Source organism: Heliconius melpomene, chromosome 6 (assembly GCF_056956725.1).
Source record: "Heliconius melpomene rosina isolate 202511_hmr_F chromosome 6, ASM5695672v1, whole genome shotgun sequence".
Classification (NCBI taxonomy): domain Eukaryota; kingdom Metazoa; phylum Arthropoda; class Insecta; order Lepidoptera; family Nymphalidae; genus Heliconius; species Heliconius melpomene.
Genome location: NC_140394.1, coordinates 7048749 through 7076499, shown reverse-complemented (window position 1 = coordinate 7076499; position 27751 = coordinate 7048749). Strand labels below are relative to the sequence as shown.

General features: G+C 31.1%; 1 protein-coding gene and 1 long non-coding RNA gene across 18 annotated transcripts in view; one reads left to right on the top strand and one right to left on the bottom strand.

Moving 5' to 3' along the window:
* The window catches only part of LOC146538264 (poly(rC)-binding protein 3-like), a 178297-nt gene that overhangs the window by 19483 nt on the left and 131063 nt on the right, over positions 1–27751 (bottom strand). For 13 of the 17 annotated variants that reach the window (XM_085186474.1, XM_085186484.1, XM_085186469.1 and 10 more), the window contains 2 exons: positions 6407–6447; positions 156–367 (listed from right to left, as the gene is read on the bottom strand). In XM_085186474.1, coding sequence (XP_085042600.1) covers positions 156–236 — 81 coding nt within the window. In that variant the 5' untranslated portion in view covers positions 237–367; positions 6407–6447. Of the gene's footprint in view, positions 1–155; positions 368–485; positions 724–755; positions 947–6406; positions 6448–27751 lie in introns of those variants that run through there. The other 4 variants (XM_085186470.1, XM_085186482.1, XM_085186473.1 and 1 more) reach the window with 4 other exon arrangements.
* On the top strand, positions 8046–9168 carry LOC146538267 (uncharacterized). The gene is made up of 2 exons (XR_014878077.1): positions 8046–8798; positions 8889–9168. It is a non-coding gene; the product is annotated as an uncharacterized LOC146538267 (long non-coding RNA).

Below are 27751 nucleotides of genomic sequence, written 5' to 3'. Positions count from 1 at the left end.
CAAAATTAATGGAATGAAATTTCATTACTAAAGCTTGTTATTCATTGATGCTGCAACTCAGAAGAGAAGGTAAAAAGCACAATCTTACAATAAACGCTACTAGAAAATAATATCAATAAAATACTATTTTTCAAAAGAAGTGCAAACATTCTTACCTTGCCCTGCATAATCAATCTGATAGTGAGGGTTACTTTGGAGTCTTCCTCATGGAGAGCGGGGGCTTTCTCCAGTTCCATGCTGGAGGAGGTATCCGTAGTGTCTCGTGGAATTTTGACTTCTTACAGGGCTACGTGTGGGCAGGGGACACTCCACTCAATCTAATGGCTGGGACTCTGGGGCTCTTGGCACGCACTGCAGGCAGGGTAAGCTGGAAAACAGGCGCACATCTCATAAGGAACGTCAAAAGGTTTCGAGCGCTAAAGGAGTAGGGTGTGGGAGTAACTCCTCGAATCAAAGCAAAGCTAAATACTCAAGTATTTATTTACAGTGATAATTTGTGGCAAGCGCAACGGAATGAGGGCGGCTAATGAGGATCTAGACGCTATTATAAACTAACTTGTCCTAAGTCCGACCGGATTTTGCAGCCGTAACACGAGTCGGCTCGCTCTGGTCCGCGGGACCGTTACTTGAACTCGGATACTGGTTCGCGACTCGCAACATAACCTCAGCGTCGCGCCTCATGGCTAGCCGACCGGGTTATCGATCCCGCAAATTCTAAACAAATCTTGACGACATTGTCTTCTCCGCTTCCTTACCTCGTAATATATCCCGATGATCAACGATAACATAACAAATCTTATCACTAATATTATCACGAAGATTTGTATAAAATCACACTTATCACAATTTTCTTAATCACATAAAATTATAAAACTAATAAATTTCGACGCAGGTGACGCGTCTATGTGAAGCTTGTAGTTGTCATAGACAACCGGATTTGTTTTGCTTGGCATGGATGCGAGGTTGAATTATAATGAATCTGTGACAGTTATATGACAGTCGCCAACAGCCAATGACAGGAGTCGACTACAGGTACAGCGTAGTATAAGGCATTTATAAACAATTAATAGTTTAAAAAAAAACATTAATATATAAGTGTAGTAAAGCAATCACTGAAAACATATTATATATTGTACCTTTTTATTTATATAATTTTTTCTATTGTGCTTATATAATTTAGTAATTAAATTTAAACTTAATTCATATTAATTAAAAAGTTATGACTTGAAATTTAATTTATATGAAGGAGTCTAAATGGTTTAAATCAGATAAAGTGACCGGTTTGCCTTTTCGTTTTAAAAAATCAATTTCGTATAAAGTATCATAGCTTAAATAATATTCGTAATATAGAAACAAATAGGTAATATAAAAAAAGGAAAATTACTTTATTTATAACATTTGTGGAATATATTTAATTACATAATATTTTAACTGTACTATATTCTATGTTGGTTTCGGCGATTCAGTACACTGTATTACAGCATAGGTGGAGAGATGATAACGTTATGCGAATTTGTCTAAGTCTATGTCGATAGGGAATAGCAGTAATTGTACATGTACATATAGGAGAGAATATTGTGTTAGGCATAAGTACATATTTACTTTGTATATTGACTAGGTCATTAGGTAATATAGATAATATTAGTAACAAACATTTAAACTAAATAATATAATAACAATAATAAGCCCGCAGGGCAGCCTGTGGCAAGCTGTTTGAGGTTGACATTGGCATTGGATTGTTCCGAAAGTATACGGTATTATGTATTTAGATATTTGTCGATTATCTATTTATCGCATATAATGACTGCACGTTGTGATGGTTCTGGATGCATTCTTTATAGATGGAAATGAGAATAATTTAATATGTTTCAAACTTAAAGATTTAAATAATGACGCTCATGGATGAGATCATGGATCTCATAACTTATAACAATTATTTATGTATTTTACTCAGAAAACTAGAATTTTCTCTTTGTTCTGGTAACGACGCAAAGCGAGGCGTTGTGTTCCGCTATTCAACACACAATGACTCCAGAATTTGGCGAAAAGTGGGGAACAGAAGTGTCTTAATGGGGATGAAGTGGTTCAACGTTAGTTCCAGGTTCTTTCTGCCTACCATATTATGTGCGTGATTTTAGCTTCAAGCTAAAATATACATCCTTAACATGTTTACATACTATAATAATGCTATTATTATAAAGGTCTATATTACATCATTCCGACATACTTACATATTTAGTGACGGTATTTGTTTAGGGACACACTCAAAACCTTGAAATATAGAGTGTGGGCAGACAATTGGATATTCATGAATTTAGTATAATCATACGTTACAATAACCACATATTGAAATAGCCAGAATAGGAGTGTATAATTTAAGTGTAGATACTTCATATTTTACCAAATTTCGAGACTTCGATAAACACTTAGGTTTAGCAAGGCAAATAGAATATTTTAGTACCTAATATAGGTTTTATAAAATTAAACGTACGTTTTAAGATTCCTTAAATGTCAAAATAGAGCACAGAATGATTAAAATATTAGTTTTATTATGGTTTTTTATAATGTCACTAAAAAGCAGTCGTCAAAGAAGCAAAAATATAACAGACACGACCTTAGAAGGAAACAAAAAGGGTAGGTAAAGTAGACAAATTACTAAAATGTTTACTACTATTTTTTTATGGAATGTATAGAAATATTATTACATATAGAAATATTATTCGTAGTTATCATATAAAATGTATTTTCATATGGTAAAATTATTAACCTATTATGTCTATTAGGAATCGTTTTTTCATCAGGCCACGGCTATCACCATATAACATGGGTGAATACCAAGTTAAGAAATCTATTGTATCCCAAACACTCAAGATAGTCAACACATCTTTTAAACTGGTTGTAATAATTTTTCACAAAAAACCAATTACAACCGAATACCATAATCAGAACCTAATAAAATTCATATCAAACCACCCTTGAAGTGTATCCTTTTTCATTCTCCCCACGTGGGATGTACCAGCTTTCAAATAAACAAAGAATCATCAAAATCGACTGAGCCAATCAGTTAAAAATCGAATAGATTCTTTTCCATTAACAGAAGTATTTTTTTTTTTAATCACTTTTAACGTTAATTACTACAGTATATCTATTGAAGCTGTGGTAGTGTTACACAATAAAACAATTATAGAAACTTAAAATAGAGATCGTTCTGACAATAAAATAAAATGGACATACAAAAATGCGACGAATTTAGGACGTCATTTCATGTCGTCGTTTCTCGTAAATCGGCGTGGGTAATAAACATTTCATTCCCGGTTATTTAATTTGTTCGTTTTAGCTGAAGCTCTCTCTACTTGGTGCCGAAAGACCGAAGGAAGTTTTTTATTTAACTCAGACGCAGCTTTCACAGAATCTATGTAACAAGGATTCATTTTTATGATATTTGTAAGTAAATTTAATATTGAACAGAGTTTTTGCTGTCACACTAATTTAATCTAGATTTTTTTAGCTTTTATTAGTACCTACATTTTTTACGCTGTATTCCGCAAGCATCATGGTAGGCAGAGGGCACCTGTGAAACCACACTTTTCGCAGAACGCTTGAGGGTAGGCTATTCAAAGCGAGGAAATGAAAATATTAAATATTTTATTCCCCGGAGTGGAAATCGAACTCACAACCATCGTGCTTATTCACCTAACATTGACTTTATTAAATATTTAGGGTATACATAGATACTTAAATTATATATAATGTAGTATAGTAGATATTTCATTATTGATGGAAAATTTTACGGAAACAAAATCTCTTTGTATAGAATCAATTAAAAATAAATTAGCTTAAAACATTTAAGAGCCTGAGGAATACAACAAAGATTTTTAAATTGAAGCATGTTTTTAGTAGGGATTTGTACACTAATGGACAGCTTTGTTTGTTGTTTACTTGCTAGGACAGTACCTACTGCCATCTTTGTGTATATGAATACAAAAGTTTACCTAATAGATTAAATAGCGTGAGCAGCCATGAATAGAATATTTTTGCCCCGCATTTGGAATATCATAGATATTTTTTTTATATTCGTTAGGATGGTTTTTTTTTTATGAGTGAGAGAGTTTTTTTTTATCTGTACCACATTAAGAATAGTGACATATCCTATTATTCATTTTATAAAAGTTGATATAAGTAAGTTGATATTATAAGGAAGCTAGTTGTAGGGTGTTAAATATAATTTTAAACTATATAGAGAATAATATTAATTAAGTAATATAGTATTAATACGTGTACAATGGCTTTTCAATATTACATTTACCAGAAATGTTCTTAAGAAACTCAGTAGTAATCTCAAACAACAGGCAATGTTCTCTAAAGGGTTTTGTTTAACAAAGGCAGAATATGCAAGCATAGATTGCCTGAGAGCCCTTCAATTTACAATAACTGGCTTAATTACTTCTGACTCACTTTATTAGATAAGCCATTGTGATCGTGACAATGTAAGCAACGTATTTACGTATCAACTTTGTTTATTTCTGCATAGAATATACAAAACATACGAATCCCTATATGTATCGTAGTACGTCAGCCAACAAATATAGTTATTTAATTTAGCACATTTGTATGTAGATCGATTTGTCTAAAATTGATTCTTTATGCATTGCTAATCTGAGAGGATCATTTCACTATTGATGTATGTTTAAACAGTTTGAAATGGGCGACATGCAGGGCCGGATTTAGATTTGTGGGGCCCCGGGCCAACGATGGATTGGGGGCCCCATCAATTTTCTAGTAATTAGGTTAATTTTAAATTAAGAATGTTTACTTCCCACATATAAAATATATAAAAAAACAAAATTGTTCCAAGGTAAATACGCGGGTGATGGAATCTAACTCTATATTTTGTTTTGTGGAAACCCTACCTTATAAATAGGATGTGAACTCACAAATAAAACACATCCTAACTATGCTAAAAAAAAACAATAATTCATAGCGTTATAAATTGAAGGATTAAAGTTATTATTTAAAAATAAATTTGATTACTTTACGTCCATGTATTTAGCGGTACATTGTCCCTGTGATGACATATGATAAATTTATACCTGAATGAATTGCCGCCGCCGTGCCAGAACGGCGTTGGTCACACAAAAGGTTATTATTGTGGCTACCAATTCAACATTGGAAGCGGAATCAATTACTCAGTAATCCCTGATTCTGGTTTTTAAAATTAAATATTGTTGTTGGTAGTTGATTTTGTTTTTTTTTCCTTAAGTACCTTAATTAATTAAATATCTTAATTTGAGAAAAAGTATTAAAGTATGTAGATATTTTAATAATATCAATTTGATACCAAAAACACTATGTAATGAAAATTTTGTTTAATATGTAAACTTTCCTCTAAAATTGAATATCAGTCGAGACCCATATGTCCCCAGGTAGCGAGGTTCGAATCCTTTCTACCAAGCTGTACAACATAAATATAACTATAATTTGACGTAACACAAGTCATGTAGGATCTATGTTAAGCATTGTGATCGCATGACGGCGGTCAACGAGGCAGACAACGTATTATTCACTGCGAAATTTCCATATTTCACGTGACGCCGCTAATGCCGCCTGTCGCAAGGCTTTATATTAATGAATTGTTATTTTAAGTGCGCAAAATTTATAATATAGAAAAAAAAATAAGTAAAGTTATATTTGAATAATAACTTTTTGTTTTGTATTTTTTTATTCTATATGATGCGGTCGTGGCGCAGGAGCACAAGGGCGTCACTGTAATGCGAAGGTTGTGGGTTCGATCGCCAGTCGAAGAAATGAATGATTATTTATTAATATTTTCTTTTTTTCGCTCTGGCACCAAGGCAAAGCCCGGCGTTGAGATCCACCACTCAACACGCAATGCCCTGAAAAATTTGGCGGAAAGTGGGAAACGAGGTGCCTTAACACTAGGTTTCCTCTGCTTAACCTGCAATTGGCGGGATACAGCGTAAAGTTGTTTTTTCTTTTGGTAGCAGAGGTGGTTTGTAATTGTTTTTATTGAAGATCATCATGTGAATCTAAAAATATTTATCAGTAAATATTTTTCTTCAATATGTACAAGAAATTACCACATTTACGGCTTAAAGTTAGCTTTGTGGACAATTTTTGAAAGTATTTTTTTTATTAATGAATACATTTAAACGATATTATTAAAATTTACAAAGATAATTTCTTAGATTAATACTATATTGGGCCATTATAATCACTGTATTTGAAAAACATGTTTCACACAACAACAATTCTCATTTATTTCTATACGGACTTAATGAGCTTTTTTTTCGCATCACAGAAGTTTGAATTATAATAACGAGTAAAGTACTTATAAACGAGTCTATTATAAAGGATGTAATTTTAATAGAATATAAAAGTTACTTACATTTTATTTCAAAGTTATTCCTCTCAGTCGCAGATAGCTATCTGGAAAGAAAAAAGCATAGATACAGTATATCAATTAATGCAGTACTAGAGAGAAAGAGTGTGTGTTATTCTATGTTTTTATCTCATAATTTTGTATTCTCTGTAATAAGTTCATAGTTAGTAGATATGTTTTACATTTTTAAAATATTTTTTTGTGTTCTATTGCCCCCAATAATATATTTTCTTATATCTTTCATATATAGACAGCAATCTGTTACAATTTTATTACATATATAGATATAGATTGTTTGGAATAAGATTGCCACATTTGGGCACCATAAAGTTAAGTTCTTTGTTTTTTTTTTTAAAAAATAATACGTGAAGATGGAATTCAAGTTTATATAGCTAATTTCATTTGATATTCCAAAATTAGCATGATAGATAAAAATATTCTGCGCCCTTAAATAAATTTTTCATATCTTGGATTAAAGAGATTTCTATCTATAATTAAAGAAGGATTAATACAATAGGCGTCATCTTTTCTCAGTTCTTTAACTAATTAAACTTAATAATCCTCTAGCATAGCTAACTTCTCGATTTGAGTAACTGGATTTTATTCTTTTATCTCTCATTGTGCCGTTTTTCATGCAAATCTCTTAGAATGTCTACTAAAATGAGGCTTTTGTCATAAAATAACTTTTAGCGATCATCTGTTTTAGATCGTTTCGATAGCTTTGTATAGCACAAAGCTTGAAGCAATTATATTAACGTCGGTAGGTAGGTAGGTATAAGTAAATCTCTAGGTTGGTAAAAGTTTAAATCAAAATTTACCAGTCTAAGGATTTACTTGTAAAATGTAATATTTAAATACCGGTAGTACAGTCTTCTCAAACTAAAGTCGAGAAAAAGGTCTACCATACTAAAAGTTTGTTAATAGAAAGTTTTGAACTTTTATTTAAATTCTAAATGTGAGGAAAAATATCTTTATTCATTTAAATTAATTATAATTTTCTATTAATCAAAAAATAATAGACCACAACCCCATTGCAAGGTAGTGTTAGTAAGATCCGTGTCTCAATTGTGTCACAAAAAAAAGGAATATGAGTAAGACTCATATTCTTTCTTTAAGTTCTTTTAACCAAAATACCAAGAGTCTGGATATTAAATTTCATAATATTTACTAAAATTATTCCATGCTAATATAAATTAAGCAACATTTAACGCTAATCTCAATCCATGACTTGCATATAATCGTCCAATTCACCCAATATCATTGTAGAACGTCGATACTCATCTGCCTACTTAATTACATAATACGTTAATTATATATAACAATGTCTATTGTTCCACCACAGGAATCCGTGTGAGCAGTTAGACCTGCATAGAGATATCGCATTCCAGATCGTGTGTGCTGTGGACCTATCTTAGATATACCGAATACCATGATTGGGTGTGCTAAAGTTAGCTATCAGGTTAACACGTTTAGCCACGTATAGCTATATAGAATTATGAGCATATGTACGTATGTGGCAGGAATATACGTCGTAGCTATTATAATTTAAGTAGCTAACGTGGTTGGTTATAATTTAAGTTAGTTAAAATATAAGTATATCTTATTTGATTTTTCAGAGTAAGTAGAGATAACCATGGAACTTAGTGATTAGACACTCCCTCCGTTCATATTGAGGCACTTCTCTTCCTCCCTCCCTATTGGCAGAACACAACGCCGCGATTTGCTTTGCGTAGAGAGCTTTCCTCGCTATGTGTTCTCTATCGCGTTATCACGGGGATTGTTCTTGGGTAATAATTGACCTGGTAACTGCCGCCGAATTTTCGAACCCGACTCAAGCTAGTGAGCGGCTTCGTAGCAACATCCTTCCACCAGCTCCACGCAAGTGCAGCATTGTTTCCAGATCGACATGACATGAGTGCCTCCAAGAACCGCGCCCATCTCCACCTTAAAGACCAACAAATCATCTGTAGATCCTCTGGTGTCACAAGTGGCCGTGGGCGTTGATCACTTACCATCTGGTGACCGGTACGCTTGTTTGCCTTGTCTATACTATAAATAAAATTATTTTTAAATATTTCTATATATGTCGAAATATTTTCCGTAGCACATAAATCGACATAGAATTCAAATTCAACAGAGTGCTCATATGAGTTAGTACCTAATAGAACATACGAGTCACAGTGTGAACACTCATATTAATTATTGCTAGAATAGTCTTCAGCACACAATACATAGCAATGGAACCTATATGCAGCCAATTCCTAAGCGGAAACCAATCAACCGTTGGAATCGCTCGAGGATGTTTAAGTGGGTATATTATTCATTGGTTTCTCGACCAAATCGCAAACGCTACGTAGAAACGTTCGATATAAGATTTGTTTATGTTTACTTTCAATTGGTACGACCTTATTTCATTTGATAGTATAATACATTTTCTGTATAGGTTAAGGCCTCGTTAATTGAAATGTTAATTGTATTATTCTTTTAGAAGCTCGTCGTGGCGCTGGGGCATAAAGTTGATTGTAGATGCGACAGGTTGCGGGTTCGATTTCCACTCGAGGAAATGAAATACTTGATATTTTGAAGCAAAGGGCTTTGACTTCCGCCACTCAACACGCAGTGCCTCCGGAATTCTGCGGAAAATGGGGAACGGAGAGTGTTGATAATAGGATCCCTGCGCCAAGTCTGCTGTGTACGGGGTTCAGCGTGCCGCTAAAATTTTTTTTTATATAAAAATATAATATAAGATTATTTTACAGTTGAATTTATTTATGACTTCGTTATTGAAATCGGTTAAAAAATGCAAATCTTCCATATCTTCCTAAGGAATTAATGTCGTAATATAATTTGCTTAATTGTCAAGTTTGTATTTAATATCTTATTAACGACTATACTGCACAAACATAACTTTAAACATTATGTAACTTAGTGCATATAACGTTAATGAATTTAGTATCAAAGTTGTCTTTTGCTACTATGTCCGCATATTTTATGATTAGTTTTAATTAAGGAAATTATATTAAACATTGTATCTTCGACTAGCTTGTAAGGGAAGCTAGTGAAATATATTCTTATTACAAGAACACAGTTTGTATATTAATTTACATATTTCTTGAAAACATATTTTATTACTTTGAAGAAAAATACCTAAGCTTATAATTTTAATTAAGAATAAATAATAAAGAATCTAAAATATTTTTTTTATAATATCATGGTATATTCAAACGACAATAAAATCAATTAAGTAAGTTAATAAAAATCAAATCAAGTTCAGGCTGTATCCTGCACACAGCAGGGTAGCCAGAAATAATCTAGTGTTAAGACACTCCGTTCCCCACTTTCTGCTGAATTCTGGAGGGATTACATGTTGAGTGGCAGAACTTACTACCTCGGCACCAGAGCGAGGATATATAAACGTAAATAAATATTTCACTTCCTCGAGTGGGGATCGAACCCACAACCATCACGTTGCAGTCACACCCTTGTGCCGCTGCGCCATTTTCTTTATTTTAATAAAACAAAGCAAGCAAGTTAGAATGAACACAAATGAAACATAAAAAACCAAGGTCAATATTTCACAATATGACATGGAAACTTGTTTTAGTGGAGAGTACACTGCTATGCTGCAACTTTTAATTGCTTCGGCTGACTTGTCATGACATTCACGACGCGCGCATCTCACCCCCTTGAAAGAACTTACGTTCGTTAGGGATGTTGCAGTTTGCTTAGTGAAATACGAGTAAAACACTATTTTCTGTAAACATTTTTTTTTTCAACGAATCTTAGCAAAAAATTGTTCCTAGATGTTATTCTCTCCTTAAGGAAGGAATAAATTAGTCTAGGTTTTCAGTACGTAACTTCTCACTTGCGCAGTATCAAGGTCGCTGGTGATTTCTCCGAATACATGCCCGTGAACGCCCAGTTGTCAAAAAACAATATAAGCCGGTTGAATCTAAGCAAGAGAATAGGGATGCTATAAACCTTTGAGCCTATAAACTTTTAACTAAAATAACACAAATGCGAATTTCTGTTTGGATCGTTTACGTTTTTTACATTACCGAGACAAACGTTGGGCTTTTCTAGTATCTAAATATATATCTAAATATATATATATATATATATAATATTCTTTATTGCACTATAAATAAAATAAACAAAGAAAATAAAGTTACAGACAGGGAAGTTAACAAAGGTGTAGGTTAACATATTAAGTTTTTTAAGAAAATCATAGTTTACTGCAATCCCTAAATTTATTTTAATGAATGTCAAATGTAAGGCTACAAATTTTACAAATACAATACTCCCAGAATGAGATGTCTTGCGTTTTCTAGGCCAGCATATTTCCCTCGTGTCGTTTTAATATTGCCCAGTAAGTAATCCGATCAAGTTCTTTTATATATATAGACTATTACATAGGTACAATTTGGTCAAATACAGTATCAGCTTAACTTAATATTATTAAGATTATTTTTAGACAACAATGCTATACAAATGTACATATAATATCTTTTAGCTTAATTGATTTGTCATTTACGACCATAACTATGAATTAATACGTTAAAAGTAATTGAATTATTATAGAGGATACAAGAAGAATGTAATTTATGTTTAATTTAGAATTTATTAAAAATTCAGTATAATTTATAACAATTTAAATTTAATTGGTTGAAAATGTGCATAATTAAATGTTTCAACGAAATCTAAGTTTTATTTTTTAATAGACTATAGATTTTAGACTTCCTGTCTGCCTTTTTAATTAAGCTAAATTGTATAATAAGAGGTAAATCACTCAATCAAGGGGAAATATAATTCATACATTTATGTATTTATTCAATAATTGCGGATGTAACAGCTGGATTTACTAAATGAGTCTAACACTTTCGATAGCTACATAGAGTAAATAAAACAAATCTATGCTTATTACACTTTTTGTATAAAAATCAGCTTAGGCAGAAGGAACTTAGTGTTCGTTCCCCATTTTCTGCGGATTCTAAATAAAATTCTAATATAAAAAATGGTAAATAACTTGGCAACAATGTATTTTATACATAATATTTAAATGTGGTCCCAAGTTACATCTGGGTCCACGATTTTATAAAGTAAAGTATGCAAATTGAGCATGAAATTTATGTAACTTCCTCACAAGTTAAAAAAAAAACATATTTAAACTTTTAAAGAGTTGAGAAATTTAAAACAATCTTATTTTTGAAAAACTTTAACTTATATTTCACAAAGAATGTGTTATAAAATGACGCTGTTTTTATTTTAAACACCAATAGAAGGTTGACGATACTTTTTCGTTTTCTTTTAGATTTTTAAATGAGTTTCGAATCCAACCTTGTGTTTTGTGTTGGTACCAAAGTAAAAAATATTCCACATATCTGATAAATAACAATTATTTCTTTTATTTTTTGCTGAGGGTTTATCGCTGAGTGACTACGTAGAACTCAAAAGTAAAATAAAGCTTGAAAAGTATAACACCAAAAGATCGTTTTACGTGGTACCCTAAAGTAAGTATATGGAAGTCGTCCAAAGACAAATAGCTAACTGTTTAAATTCTATATTAAGCAACACATTTCGACAAGTTAAGTTAAATAACTGCAAAACTAATTATTCCACTCTTACGTGTTTGTGGAAAATCATAATTACTGCCAAAATTACTTTGCCAAATAATCGTATGTGCTCAAAGCTTGACACGGAGTAATTTTAGGGGTGTAAAGGAAGTTGAAATTGCGTGTGGATAGGTTTAATTTCACCCTAGCGATTGCGTCCGGGAAAGAAATGAACAGGGCTCCTTGCCCAAATTAAATGAGACTGATTTACAACCTACGTAAAAACCGAGGTGAGATCTTATTAACATTACTTTTTATAATACCGGCAACGCTAAATTGCAACAATGTAGGCAGAACTCTAATTAAAAAGGTGTTAACTAGCGTCATTAAAGCGTATAGTTGTGTCGGGCTTGGCACGTTCTTGTCGGAATTTATTCATTATCTAACAAACAAGCATGGAAAATATTTTCATTTATAAATTTTTTTTGACATTATTTTATAATAAAAATAGCTCAATGTCTTTTCTTGGTAGAAATTGATGAAATTTTGTATGTACAAGAAAAATTTACGATGTTATCTAAAGATATGATAAATCATATTAGTATATACAGGGTGGAAGAGGCAGCGCTCCTTTTACTGAAACTGCATATAGGGTAAAATATTTCAAACCCAGAGCTAAAAAAAATAATCAAGGTACCTCAACAGTTTAGACGTAGGATTTTTTTTCATTTCACGATTTTTATCCATACCTGTATTTCGTGTGACGCACACATACGTATGCGACGTTGCCGCTTTGACAGGTAAGTGTGTGTGATAGTATCTTAAAATTATACATTTATTGTATTATTCTAAATTTTATCGTTAATAATATTATAATACTAAAATAAAAAAATATGAATTTGACAGTATCTTAAAATAATACAATTTATTAGAAGTATTTTGACTAAATTTATGATGGTGGTTCCCCACCATCATAGGTCGGTAGTTTATAAATCGAAGTGCAGTGCTTTGTAAAGACATTCTGGACGGGCTTCCGGACTGAACAAACGTAAGTGCTGCTTTCTATTGATTTTTTTTAAAATGACTATTTACAGATAAATTATTGTGCTTTTGCTTATTATTTCTATTATTTAATTAAATATAAATTATCTAGTGCTTTTATTTAATATTTCCATTATTTCACTAATTATCAAATATATAATGGTGTATTTACTAAATTTATTAAATAAGGGAAATATAATAAATTAGGAAATATAATAAATTAATTTATGAATTATGAAATTGGATTTAATATTCAAGAATATCCACCCATAAAAAGAAGTTATAAGAATTTAAATAACTTTTCAGTTTTTATACATTATAAATTATTAAATACTTAAATATTATAATAATTTTAAAAATATTGTAATATTTATAAAATATTATATATTTGATGTATTTTTATTATAGAAATTAATAAATTCTAACAATAGATTACTTTCATATAAAATAAACTATTAAATACTTGAAAATTATATATTTTTATAAATATTATATTATATATTATTATTGATATATTTTTGTTATAAATAAATTCTAAAAAGTAATAGATTACTTTTATTTAACATAAATTATTAAATACTTAGATTAGATATTATAAAATTTAATATAAATATTATATATTATATATTATAAAAAAATGGCGTTTTATTTTGAAACGATAATTTTATTATTTTTTTTATTTGAAAAAATAACTTTTTAATTTTTGGGAATTCTTTTTTTTCTGTATTATATTAGGCTTTTATAGAGTAGTTAAAACTGTGGTTTCATTTAAAGTGATGCTGACAATTTCACCCTGTATAAAAATAAAGTAAACGCAAGAGGTTATGAGCGCGATACACGCTCGAAAATTGAAATATTTAATATTTTCATTTCTTCGCTCTGGTAATCAAGTAAAGTGCGGCGTTGAGTTCCGTTACTCAACACACATTTAGTAAAGTATTAGTAACTGCGTTTCTGTAACTGTGTGATTCAATTTGCCTGTTTACCTAATTAAGAAGGCACGATAATTAATATGATGAATATTACGAGTTAACCTACACTCTTTCCTTCGGGTCAATTTGCTTTCCCCATTTTCTGTGAATGTAAGCGTAAATTTTTAATTAGTGCGAATAACAGATTTTAAGCTATTTTTTTTATTGAATGCTATTTATAAAAAAAAATTGTTAAGTGCGAGTTGGACTCGCCCACCAAGGCTTTCGTACCAATTTCAGGTAGGTCAATGGGAAGTGTAACTTATAAAAGTTGACAAACTTAAGTTTGCGGGTAAATGCACTTGTTGTGTATGAAATGAATTGCAAATACAAGTTTGTAATTATTTTGATCTATGAAATGCTCATAAATGTATTATTTTCGGATTATTTTCTTTATTTTTATTGTAAGTTTTCACTTCTTGCTAAATTTCATAGCACTAGGTCCACGGAAAGGTGAAAGGTATATATGGTCTCGTCAGAGGGACAGACAGTCAACAAAGTGATAAAATTGACATAACGGTTCCGTTAGTACCTCCTGAGGTACGGAACTCTAAAAATTAAAATGTAAAAATCTAATACAGTCTAAAACCACAATATTTCCTTAGATTCAAAATATATCCTATCCTATATTTTATACAATAAAGTCGCTTTTTGTGTCTGTCTGAACTTTCTAACTCTTCTTCTTCTAAACCACCCAACGGATTTGGATGCGGTTTTCACCATTAGGTCGAGTATTTCTCAGGGAAGGTTTATATATAGTTTATTATTTGTACATTCTTATGTAAATTAACATAAATACGATAAATGTGTATAAAGTCCTACCCGCTGAGACACTTTGGCGCATGCGCTGCTTTAATGGTAAATACTACATGAAAAAAATGTACTGGAGTATTGTTCCTCTTAATAAGATCTACAAAAAAGCCCGCAATGGCATATTCGTATTTTTTAAGAATAACGTGTAGTGATCATATTTCTGTCTAAAAATAGTAATTTCAATATATTTTTTATTGTGAGGGATATTTTTCCATAATGGTATTAATCCTTATCCTTTAAAATACTTTATTAAATTTCTACGTTAAACGAAGATAAAATTTGCTTTTTAAACTATTTCGAAATTGCGAATAGTTTTAGAGAAAAACGCATTTAAATATTGACACATCACGCCGTTCACACATAAACTGTATCGAGTCAAGTTTCACTTATCCCTTACTCTCAGCATATAAATAAGTATATTAGTTACGTTGGCCATTTAATGTAGATCAAAACTGTCTTTTCTGTTTTTCATTTTAATAAGTACTTACGAAGTTGTTACAATATCAAAAAATCCTTGCTGCGAAACGCGCCTCGCGATGTTATGCTTATACAAGCGAGTCCGCCGCGCCCGCCTGCCTTACACGCATCGGTGGTTCAGTGGTAGAATGCTCGACTGCCACGCGGGCAGCCCGGGTTCAATTCCCGGCCGATGCATTCTATTTAATTTTCGTCACAGGCAGCCACGTAGTGCTTGCTTTTCATCAGAGACAGAATACCCTCTTCAGTATTAACCACAAGCTCGAAAAAAAAAAACCCGCCTGCCTTTATAGCAACGAAGATTTAGATGCGTTTGCACGTATTGGATAATTCGAGTTGGATGTATTATTTAATGTCATTTAACTATCTAAAAATAGTAATTTAAATATAATATATAATATAATAAGTACTTGAAAAGATTAGTAGCACAGATTTAAAATTACGGTACCTACTAAAAAATCCTTGCTGTGTAAAACAATTGGAAAGTCCTTATTGAAACTACGAAAATGCGGGTTGCATTAGGGTTTAATTTATTTTCACATTATCTTAAGTGCTTTGCAAACATACATTATATGAATAATCCAGTAGTAAAAGCGGGCGAAGCCGCAATAGGGTCGCTAGTTTGTTATAAAACAAGCATACGATTGTGACAAAGGCTCATATATCCGTGCCGAGTAATTTGGAATTACCCGCGGCGCTGTGGTGTGCTCTATAATATTAATTCTAACTTTATTTCTTTTTTATTTCTAGAAGATGATTAAATTGTTTATTTTAAAATCAATGTCTTTTTTGTTCTTTTATAGTTTTTTTATTAATATAATAATATTGGTCAACGTGTTTGTATTGTATTATTTATAACATGTATTAATAGTATAGCGGTAATAGTTCGAAGATTATATTTTTCAGATATAAACTACAGATTATATATAATCATCACTTTAAGCAATATCAAATAGATATGTATAATCTATATGCAAACAAAATCTTTTCACAGTATTTTGTTTATGTACATACTAGTATATTCTATACCAATTTGTGTTGTTTGACAAGAATTAAGAAAATAAATAAATGAAATATTCATATGTTAGAAATATTTTATGTTATAATATAATATTTTATTTGAAAATGACAAGAATCGACAAATGGAATTCGATATATATGGTATCTTCAATTTTTTGTAAGTAACTTTGAAATACAAAAACGTAGTATTGTTTACTTGTGCGCAACATTAAATTAAGGGGTCGAGTGATTTTAGGACCTAAACAACTTCCTTCGATTTTATCCCGAAATACCTATTTATGACGTATTTAGGTCTTACAGCCGTTATCTCTCTCTCTCTGTCTTTTATATTCTTATTTATTTACGATGCCAAATAACAATCTACCTAATCTGTACATATAGGGTTTCGCCCTTTCATGATCTGTTATCCTTCGATTCTTTGAATCTGTACTTGAAATCTTGAACCTTTTCGCAAAGGTCCATGAAAAATTTCTTTGTACTTCAGCATATTTTGCTGGGCTTTCATCGGGTCTTTAATAATAAGAGATCCTAACCCAAAATAATTTGGAGATTGATGTTTTGGATTGAAAAAGTTGAATATTTATTTGTATTAAATACGCGAGGTACCACAGTACGGTAGTTGTATACTTCTATTGAAAAACATTGCACATTTTTTTATTAAAAGTGAACAAAAGGCGAGGCGAAAGAGTTTTTAGTTGTTCGAAAGCTAAAATATTTATGGATTTTTTGTGATCGTTTATATCAAATACTTTGAAAAGAGTTTTGTGCTACGATGAAATTGCAAAATTCTACCTATTGAAGGTAAATGAAGTCGGTGGCAAATAAAGCTTCATGTTGCCTCTCTTTTTGCAAATAATTAAAAATAATAATAAACATTTTAAAACGAGACAATTTCAAAAGAGGATATATCACTTAATTTATTTTAAAAATTGCTTTTTTTCCTGTGTTATTCCTATTGTAGCAGACATAAAAGGATCCTTACTTGCCTATTATTATGGACACAATAGTTCAGAGAATTAAGAGGCGGCCTTTTTATAGCAGATATGACTATTTCATGTTATTCAGTTAATACTTAAAGGACAAAGGATCTTTTGTGATTTAATCATGAAAATTATATGTAGGTATAACTTAATTAATTTTATACATTTTTATGATTGGATTATGATGTTTTTATAATATTTTTTATTAATATTATATTTTTTCAATAGTTAATTACTTGTTATTCTTGCAATATTTTTTTTTCAGGTAGGTACAGGATGAACTTTCCATAACAGGATAGGTAGAGTGAGCCTAGTGACGTTACACACGCGAAACGCTATTTACTATATATTTAAAACTAGCGGCCCGCTCGCGGTTTCACCCGCGTGAACTATGTTATTATTAATTTCTGTCTCCATGACTACGTCCTAGTGACGTCTATGCAAAATTTGAGACACCTAGCATTTGTAGTATAACGAAGTTTCATACAAACTTTCGACCCCAAAAACAACCCCTTAGAAGTCGAATATTGCAAATTCCCGTCTTAGCGAGCACCTACGTCCTATAAATAACTCCTATGCAAAATTTCAGATTCCTAGCACACCTAGTTTCTGAGATTTCGTGATGAGTGAGTGACCTTTCGATTTTATATATATAGATATATTTTTTATTGTTTCACGCTGTATCACGCAGGTTCCCAGGATGCCTGGGAACCTAGTGTTAAGACAATGTGTTCTCATTAACATACTTCCTCAAGTCAACGCCGCGATTTATCTTGTTACCAGAGCAAGGAAATGAAAATATTAAATATTTTATGTCCTCGTATGGGAACCAAACCTGTGGTGTTTACAGTCTCAAACTTGTGCCCCTGGCCCAATATCACGCAAAATACATATATTTTAAATAAAAAATTAATTATTACAAAATTATCTATTCTATAGGTTTTAAATATTCAAGAGGGAAGTGACGACAAAGTATAAAGATATTGGAAAGGAATAGTGTTGGATATCCGACAAGGGTCGGAAAAGGGTCGAGGCACTAGACACATGTCTATACAATGAAATAAAATTACGAAATGTGAATGTTTATTGTAGCATTCTTCTACTTACTTGGATTTTCTGACCCTAAATGATATAGATACAGTGAAATATGCTGTTCGTTAGCTGTATGGTTATCCAAGATTTTCCAGGATATTCTGATAGGAAATCTTAGGTGTTTCTCGAAACCTGCAGTTAAATGTTACATAGATATTATGTTCATATTTATTTGTTTCATATTTGGTTATCTAATTTCAATTTAGATGTATTGGAGTGTGTATTTTTAGGTTAAATCCTTTTGTTGTCCCGTATACCATATAGAAATAAGAATAATTGATAGTTTGAAATATTGAATTAAATAAAAAAAATATAAATAATTTATTTAATTTTCATATATCCATAGTGTTTTGAGTGATAGATTCTGCCTATCCTTCTGTTTGAAAATTATGTAAATGTTTTTCAACATAAAACGTAACAGAATCTTTAATTTTCTTTAATCTAAGTTAAGCCGAGCAAAACTAGTTTGCTATGAAATCACCTTTCTTTTCAAATATAATAGGTAAAAATATAATTCACAGTATTTCTTGCTTAATTGTCGTTATTATGTGTTTTTATATTAGAACGTATAATGTAAAAAATTAAAGAGAGTAAGTTCTATTTTTGTTTATATAAATAGATAAAAAAAGTGGAACAACTTTGTTATTTAAATAAGGATATATTATTTAAATAAGGATATTAAATACCCACCACACTTTGAATATATACAGCAAATATTCAATTCAATTTCAAGTTTTGGAGAAAGTCTAAAACTCACATTGCAAACCGAAAAGTCTTTAGAATATACATGGAAATAGTACCTCAGCATTTTTTATTATAAGTTAAGAATAAGAAGTTGCTTTAATGCACTCCGCAAGCCACGTAAAAGCATAGGTAGCGCACTACTGAAAACTTCTACCTTCCTTCCTAAAGGTGCATTTATTTGACATTAAGATTTTCTTTTATACTTTATGTAAAAAAAAAACATATTGATGTTGCTAGATCGATTTTTTTAATATAAAATCGCTTTATATTTTTTATTTTTATGTAGATAAAATTACTAATACAAGTTTTCTATGACGAAAAGCAAGGCCAGGCAATAAATAAAATGCGGTCGTGACCCAACGCATGTTTTTAAGAATAGGGATAGAGAGTTGAGAGAGAGAAAGAAAGAAAGAGAAAAAGAAAGAAAGACAGAGAAAGTTCTCTACATGTTTCGCAAAAAATGACAGTGAGTGTTGTAGACCCTTGGTGACGTAGTGGAAAAGCGTCGGACTGTAAACACGATTGTTATAGGATTGATCTCCATTCAGTGGAATATAATAATATTTGAAGCGTCCTGATGAATGTTGAATGAAAAAATCGAAGATCGGGTAGAAAGTGAAGAATGGAGTGTCTTAACACTAGGTTCTCTTTGTCTATCCCGCTATATGAGGTAAACATCGTGAAATAAAATAATTTATATTTTATAGCGGCTGATATATTGTACATCTTAAGCTTAAATAAAAAAATGTTATTATTTTCTCATATTTGACATTTCCATTCGGAGTAAAGAATACCGCGCTCGCTAAAGCTGCAAATTCAATTATTATACGACCGGAAAATTTTCATTGAAAATGCAGGTATAATTATCTGGATGTGGCTTACATTTATGTGTATTTATCTAGACTAGACCTACTTTTATATAATATTGAATCAAACGGAGGAAATTTTACCTTTTAAAATATATATGTAAGTTAGCAAAAAATGAATAATTAAAGAATTTCCAAAAAAGGAAAAACAAACAACCCTCTCTATATTTACACATAGAATCAATTATAAAGGCCACCACATTAATGATGCAAATTGGTAGCATAAGCTATCGGGCTGTTATCCCGCGGGACCACTGAATAAATACTCTCACCAGGGTGATCGCTTTCAATAGCCAGTGTTGAATTCAGAAACATGGTTGATCCTGACGTACGAGTATGTTGCCGCTGCTAGCTTACACTTTTATAATGTTTTGAAAATTTTTTTGTTATTTTTCATATTTACAAGTAAAATATTATTTTTTCTATATTTTAGTGTGTTACTAAAATATATTTTTCTATAGTTACGTGTGAAATTATTGTTTTTATAGTTTGTTTTGTTTAAGTTTCTCTAACGTAAACTATAACAAGAAGGAAACTGGAAGACCTTAAATATTGTTAGAATTTTATATTAAAATCAATGTTTTTTTGTATATTTATTGTACATCTGGAAAAACTTATGAGCAACGAGTGAAGAAGAATTGTATATATCTTTAATAATTTATATTTAATGAGACTATAACATATATCCACTATTAAAACAAGTTCTCCATATCACACAATTTATACACTATTCCTTTCACGCGGAATTTCAAATTCGTTGTTTTTCGTGCACACCGGTTAGTTGGTTTATGTTGAGGGTGGTAATTGAAAATTATAGCCTCGGGGAGAATGATGAACACACAAATTGCCTAAATGAGCTTTTTATTCCGGAATTAAGGATATAGCGGAGAAAATTGTATTTGCAATGGCGGTTCATGATTAGTGTTTCAGGTTATAATAATGTTGTGAAGAATTGCTGTAGTGTTTTATAGCGATTTGTAAAATTATACTGTATACATTCTTTATTCATTCAACTTCACGTTGTAGGGTAGGCAGAGAGAACCTAGAATTTTGAGACACTCCGTTCTCCATTTTCTACCGAATTCTGTAGGTTCTACATTCTGTAGTAGTATTATAATTACTTAATCAAATATAAATAGTCAAGATTATGTTTCAATTTCCTCCATTAGTATTTTAAGTGAGTGATATGACATTCATTTATATAATATATTCACCCAATTATCTCTGTTGCAAGGTAGGCCGAGAACTAATATGTATGCATGATGTAGGTGTATAGTGGAATGATGATGATATGATGCGTAATGGGTTTCATGCTGCATGAAGGATTATTAAGTAAAAACGTACAATATATAATAATTATAATTAAAAATATATATGTAAAGTAAAGATATATAAAAATAAGAAATATAATATATATTTAATGATTATGTTAGAAAAAAAACTTGTTCAGGCATTAGCTAATTTAGCCTCAGTTTTATTAATAGAGCGAATATTGAAATTTAAAAATGTTGTAAGATAAAATAATCCGACTGAATGTCAGTAGAGTTAATAATAATAAAAAAAAAACATCAGAAAATCGATCCACAAGTGCAAGTACACTTACGAGTAGACATTGTACCACAGCGAGAGCTTCTTAATTTCATATGCATGTATAAAATTGTTCAAAAATACACATTAACTTTCCTCATTGAAGTTTAAGTTGAAATCAATTGTTCATATCTTCGTCTGATTGTTACAAGTCCAACTTTATTCCCCTATGAAAGCCATTAGCAATTGTTTAAGTACAAGACTAAACTTCATTAATACCTTTTCGTGATTGAGTTATAGATTTTGTATGAGGTACCTACTTGGTTATTCAGTAATCAATTATTTATTATGTAAATACTTATAATGCATTTCCCTTGCAACATGCATTTCTCTTTCCATTCTCTTAGGCGTCTCCAATACTTCCTTCCTCACAAAACCAAAGTTATGCTTGCGCAATGTCTTCTCCTTCCAATACTCGACTACGCTGACGTCTGCTATTTGGATGCGACTGAGGAGCTACTTAACAAATTAGAACGTCTTCAAAATCTCGCCATACGCTTTATTTTTGGCTTACGTAAGTATGATCATGTTTCTCAATTTCGTGCTCAGCTTAAGTGGCTCCCAATCCGTCTTCGCCGTGATATGCACATCCTTACCTTACTTTTTAAACTCCTTAACTACAAAAATTTTTCTACATACCTACGATCCCGCTTCAACGTTCTTCCTCCTCCCTCACGCTCTAGGCGGTCGTGTGTCGTTCCGGCGCTTGATATACCTAGGAGCAATACCAAATTCACGCAGAAGTCCTTTTCCGTATATGCCTCATCCCTTTGGAACCAACTCCCTAATCCTATCCAGAGAAGCTCTTCCCTAAAATCCTTTAAATCCCAATTAAAAAAGCATTTACTTGCCACTGGGAACAATTAATATATATTCCGACAGAGTTTCAAATTATTACATTTCATTTTTCTTGTCATTTATCTCTTCAAAATAGTATAATATTTGTGTATTTATTTAATATTTATGTTTATGTATGTATTTTTTTTTCTTTTTATAGAATATATATGTAGTGTGTGTATATATGTATATGTAGTTTATATATATATTATGGTATATATATATATATTTATAGATTCAAATATAATATTTTTCTGTTATGCACTGTACTCTCCCTGCTGTTTCACAGATATCCACTTCCACTGGTAGGCTGGAAGAGATTTCTTTTAGAAATAAGCCCACCCTTTTCAACCAAAGTTTTCTTCTTTAAATTTTCTGTATTTTGTTTTGTGCAATAAAGAATATAATAAATAATTAAGATATAGAAGGACAGGCAGAGACAACTTGAGAATCTATTAAGACACTCTATTCTCATTAAGACACTTCCGTTTCCCACTTTTTTCTAAATCTAGAGGCATTTTGGATTGAGTGGGCGAAATCAACACCGCATGATGAAAATTTTTCATAATTATTTTTATGTAACATTCAGCACTGCTTTCAAAAACTAGCTTTTTGTTTATAATTGTGAAAAACCTAGTACACATTAACTCACTAATTCATTTAAATACAGTTAACAACATCAAGGTAAAACCTTTTACGTTTGCATTTAAAATTATATTTTATTTCTAAGATTTTCTATTTATGTAACGACGATATTGTTGCTTACTTATCCTCATAGTTGCGTAATATTGTTATGACTCGCAATTTGTCTGTAATGACGATCAAACGTACACTACACCGCACACATTAGGGAAGGTAGAGGGAACCTAATGATAAATAACGTTATCTCCATTTTCCGCTGAATGCTTTGCTAGAGTGAAGAAAGGAAAATATAAATTTAAATAAATATTTAATTTCTTCGAGTCGGGATAGAACCCGCAACCAGTCACGTTAGTCACACTGGGCCACAACTGGCCTCAATAATAAAATATTAATGTGCACGTTGAATTACGGGCGGAAACACAAACGAGCGCGCGAACAATTCGTGCGGGTATACGTGGCGTGTTCTAATATTGCAGCTATTAATCAGATCTAGAGAAAACCGTGAAAAGAATTGTACCGAACCATACACCAAAGATGGTTGCTTATTGCCTATGACATTAATTTTCCTCTTCTACTTACTCGTTTATAATATTTTTTAATGTTTCATTTTGAATACAATGTAAATATAAAAGACTGGTTAAGTGCGAGTCGAATTAGCTCCCTCAGGGTTCTGTACCCATTCCAACATTGTGGGTCAACGAGAAGTAGAACTTGTAAATTTAGAAAATATAAATTTCAATTATAAGTTTGTAATGTGTTTATTTTTATCTGTTATTTATATTTTAAAAAAACGGAAACGGCAAATATTCTTTTAGGTTTTAATTATGTAGCGAATTTCATACAAAATGCAGCAAAAACGTTAACCTTGTCAGACTGACAGTGTGATCCTATAAGGGTTTCGTGTTTTTCCTTTTGAAGTATGGAACCCTAAAAAGAAGCCCTACATTTAATATCTTAAAACATATTTGAAAAATGTGTACTTACCAACTGCTTCTTACTGTAAACTACAATGCTAAAATATATAAAATATTTTATTATGTCACATATAAAATTTTACTCATTGAAGTGAGATTTGCCTTAGAACTAAAAGCTTTTATTTTTTTGCAAATAGAGAACATTTTCAGTTTATTGACAAGCCATTACTGTGGGAGTTATAGTTGAGCTAAGTGAGAGTGTATTTGAAAATTAGTGTCGTAGTTATTATGGCTGGTCCACAAGAACCCTTTTCGTATGTAAACTAAACCAAATTCAATCTAATTTCCATCGAAATATTACCTCTAAATAACACTGCAAATTACACTTAAAAACACAATGGGTCCTATATCATGATGTGTGTACGAAAATTAGGCATGATTTTTTTGTGTAATTTTCGTAACACAGATAATCTAAAGATTTTATAAATGAAACATCACTATAAAAAAACATTTTGTTCCTTACTGAATGGACTACTCAATATAAACCTATTAAGATCCATTCCTCACATTCCGCCTCCTTTCCGCACGAATTCTGGAGGTATTGCGTGTTGAGTGGCGGAACTCAGCGCCGCGCTTTGCTTCGTTACCATAGCGAGGAAAATAAAAAAAAAAACAAAATATTTCATTTCTCAAAATGTATGTTTTTAAGTTACATTATTTTTAAAAAGTATTTCGTCTTTTTTTGGAATCTCATTTGATATGTTCCCTCCAATTTTGCGTCTATAGCCATATTGTAACATGTCACAGCTAAACTCAAATTCAATTTTCCTCTTTGTCAAAATTGGCTTTATATGGAGTTTTGGTAAGCTAACTCAACCAGGAATAGGGTTGTTAAATATAAAAATGTGTTATATTTAATACTAATTTATAATTTGATTTAATAACGTTTCATATGATTAAAAATGTAATTTATGATACAAAATTAAACAGATATATATATATTTCTTGCCAGAATAAAAAAAAGCTATGTGTCTGGACCGTTTTTTAGATAAATTGCTTAAACATTTAATTACAATTCAATCTTAAAAATGAACTGAACTGACATGTGATGACTTAAATAGTTGAATTTTCTTCAGCTTCACGCTCTATCCCTCATATAGCAGGGTAAGCAGAGAGAACCTAATATTCACTCAAACCCTCTCTACACTCCATACTTCGTTTCTTATATTTCGCCAAATTTTGAACTGATAATATGTGAGGACCCCACAAACTTCAAACAGTGCCTACATATGACAGCCCTGAGAAACATATTGGCTTTGATGAAGCAATTAAACTTTTCATCGTAATTCCAAAACTAATTTTCAGTAGTTTGACAGAGTCAGCCGATCGGTCCGCAGGTAACTTCGACAGCGACCACTTGCTACCAAGCCTGTTCCCAAATTAATATACGACCTTTAATTTCCCCGAACATATCGGACAAATCGTCGAATGGTTTATTAATGATGGCTAGTTCTGAAATTTTATATATTAAGGTTGTGTGATAGTAAAAATAAAATAAATTCGTTAATTGCGAATTGCGTTGCTTGAAGGAGATAGTTATAAGAAAAATAATGATTTGTTAAACTTTCATTTCATTCATTCATTATTCGTTAAACGTGTTGGTTTTTAGTATCTTAACTATGATTATATAATAATAATTAACGAGTTGTGATTTACCAACTACTTATTTTTTATTGTCATATATATATGTAACATTAAAATGAAATTATCAATACGTTACCTAAATAATTAGTTATTAGCAAATTCTTAGGTCAAAAATCCCGGTACGTGAGACCCGCGTTACCGAAGATATAAGTAAAACTAACGTCACCAATGGCGGGTTAAGCTTATTACAAAAAAAGTTCTATTTTTGCTATTTAACCATTTTAACTGAAAGAAAAGTGTAATACAAGCTCATGTTACTGATAAAACATGTTAAATAATTTAACACATATTTTAATGTAAATGTTGAATTCATGTTATAATGTTCACTGAAGTATTCAAAGTGTTTATCAAGGCAGTCGTCGGCAAGGCATTACATCGCGAGACGTTTGTACGAGAGAATCTGAAATTCTTACTGCATATTATGACACCTTATAATATTTTATATGGTCTTTTGAAAATGTCTCTTTGAAATAAAATGTATGGAATATATCTTGTTGTAACGTTTAACGTTTTAGTTCGTAGTTTGTACATTATATTTTAAATCATTTGTTAGCATATGAAAATTTTATTTAAATTTTAAAATATGTTTAAATTTTAGTTATTTTAAAAAGCTAGTGAATGATAATGTTCGAGTTGTTTGTTGTTTGGTACCATAAATTATATAAGAAATATATTTAAAAATACGAGGCTAAACTTAAATAAAAGTAAAAACAATTCAATTTTTTTTGTCAAAATTTATTTTAAATTTTCTTAACACTGCTACGCCTTTCTACGCTTTTCTATAAATGTTCATAATATTTAATTGATTTACAAACTTCACGCCATAAAATAATAGTAAAGTATAAACTAAGTAAATTCAAAGACAAGGAGGTCAAGTGCGCTTGATATTTCCATTGCTTTGTTTCAGCTAATTTGAATAATTACAAAACTACTTGTTTCGGGACAATGAGAAAACTTTCATAATCATGAAATTGCTACAATTTTACGACCTCATCAACATTCAACATTTAAGGCAAATGTTAGTTGTAATTAATACTTTTTGTAATTTAAGTTTTATATGTATATTCTTTTTAATTTTCACAGTTGATAAAGAAAATTCTCGTATAGCAACACTTTATTTCTCATTGAATAGAGAAAAGTAAGAAACGAGTGGATGAATGATACCACTGCAATATTTCAAAGATTATATCAATATCATATCAATTTGAGAATAGAAATTGAAATATATATTTTCATAAAATAAATTAATAATTGAGTATAATTTAGGATTGATTAAATAACTCTGAGGCTAGTCGTAACACAAGGGTACAGGTTTGTTCTCAGAATTCGGCGGAAAGTGGGAAGCGGAAAGTCTTAGCATCAGATACCCTCCTACACGTGGAATACAGCATGAAGCTAAAAAAGTACAAAAAGAAAAAATAACATACAGAAAATATCACAAGCATTTGGTGCAGCAGAGAAATAATAAAGACTATGTTTTTTAATATACCAAATACGGAGAAATCTGGAAGTTTATATATGCAAATAAAAATTTATGATAAAATCCATTTTTTTAATACTAGTACGTATTGGAAAAAACGTTTGTACTTGTCAAATAAAAGAAAACCAAATGAAAAGCATAATCTGAAACTGTCAGAACTGGCACTTGGTAAACAATAATTGCGTTGACAGTTAATAGTTGACAAAGTATCGAATGAGGATGGCAGGAACAGGAAACCTTTACAAATCAAATAGAAAGATGTTCGTAACGTGATAGTGGTGAAGTAGTCTTTGTTAGACACAACCGCCACTTACGGAAGCACTTGTCACTGTCAGTGAGTTAGATAGTGTCATGGCTCAGCTTATATTCTTGTATTGAATGACTTCTCTATAGATTGACAGAGCTTTCACTCACTACTGCCTTTTCATATAGAACGGATATGAAGCCTAGTTTTGCAAGATGAGAGGATAATGTCGTCTTGTCATTATGGAACAATGAGAAATGGACACACGCGGAGAATGGAGTGATGTGTTCTGTATGCCATTTGTCTTTCCTGTGATATATCTTGTAAGAAATTCTAAGTAACGTCTACAACATATAGTCGTTGCGAATACTCCTGTATAGGTACCTA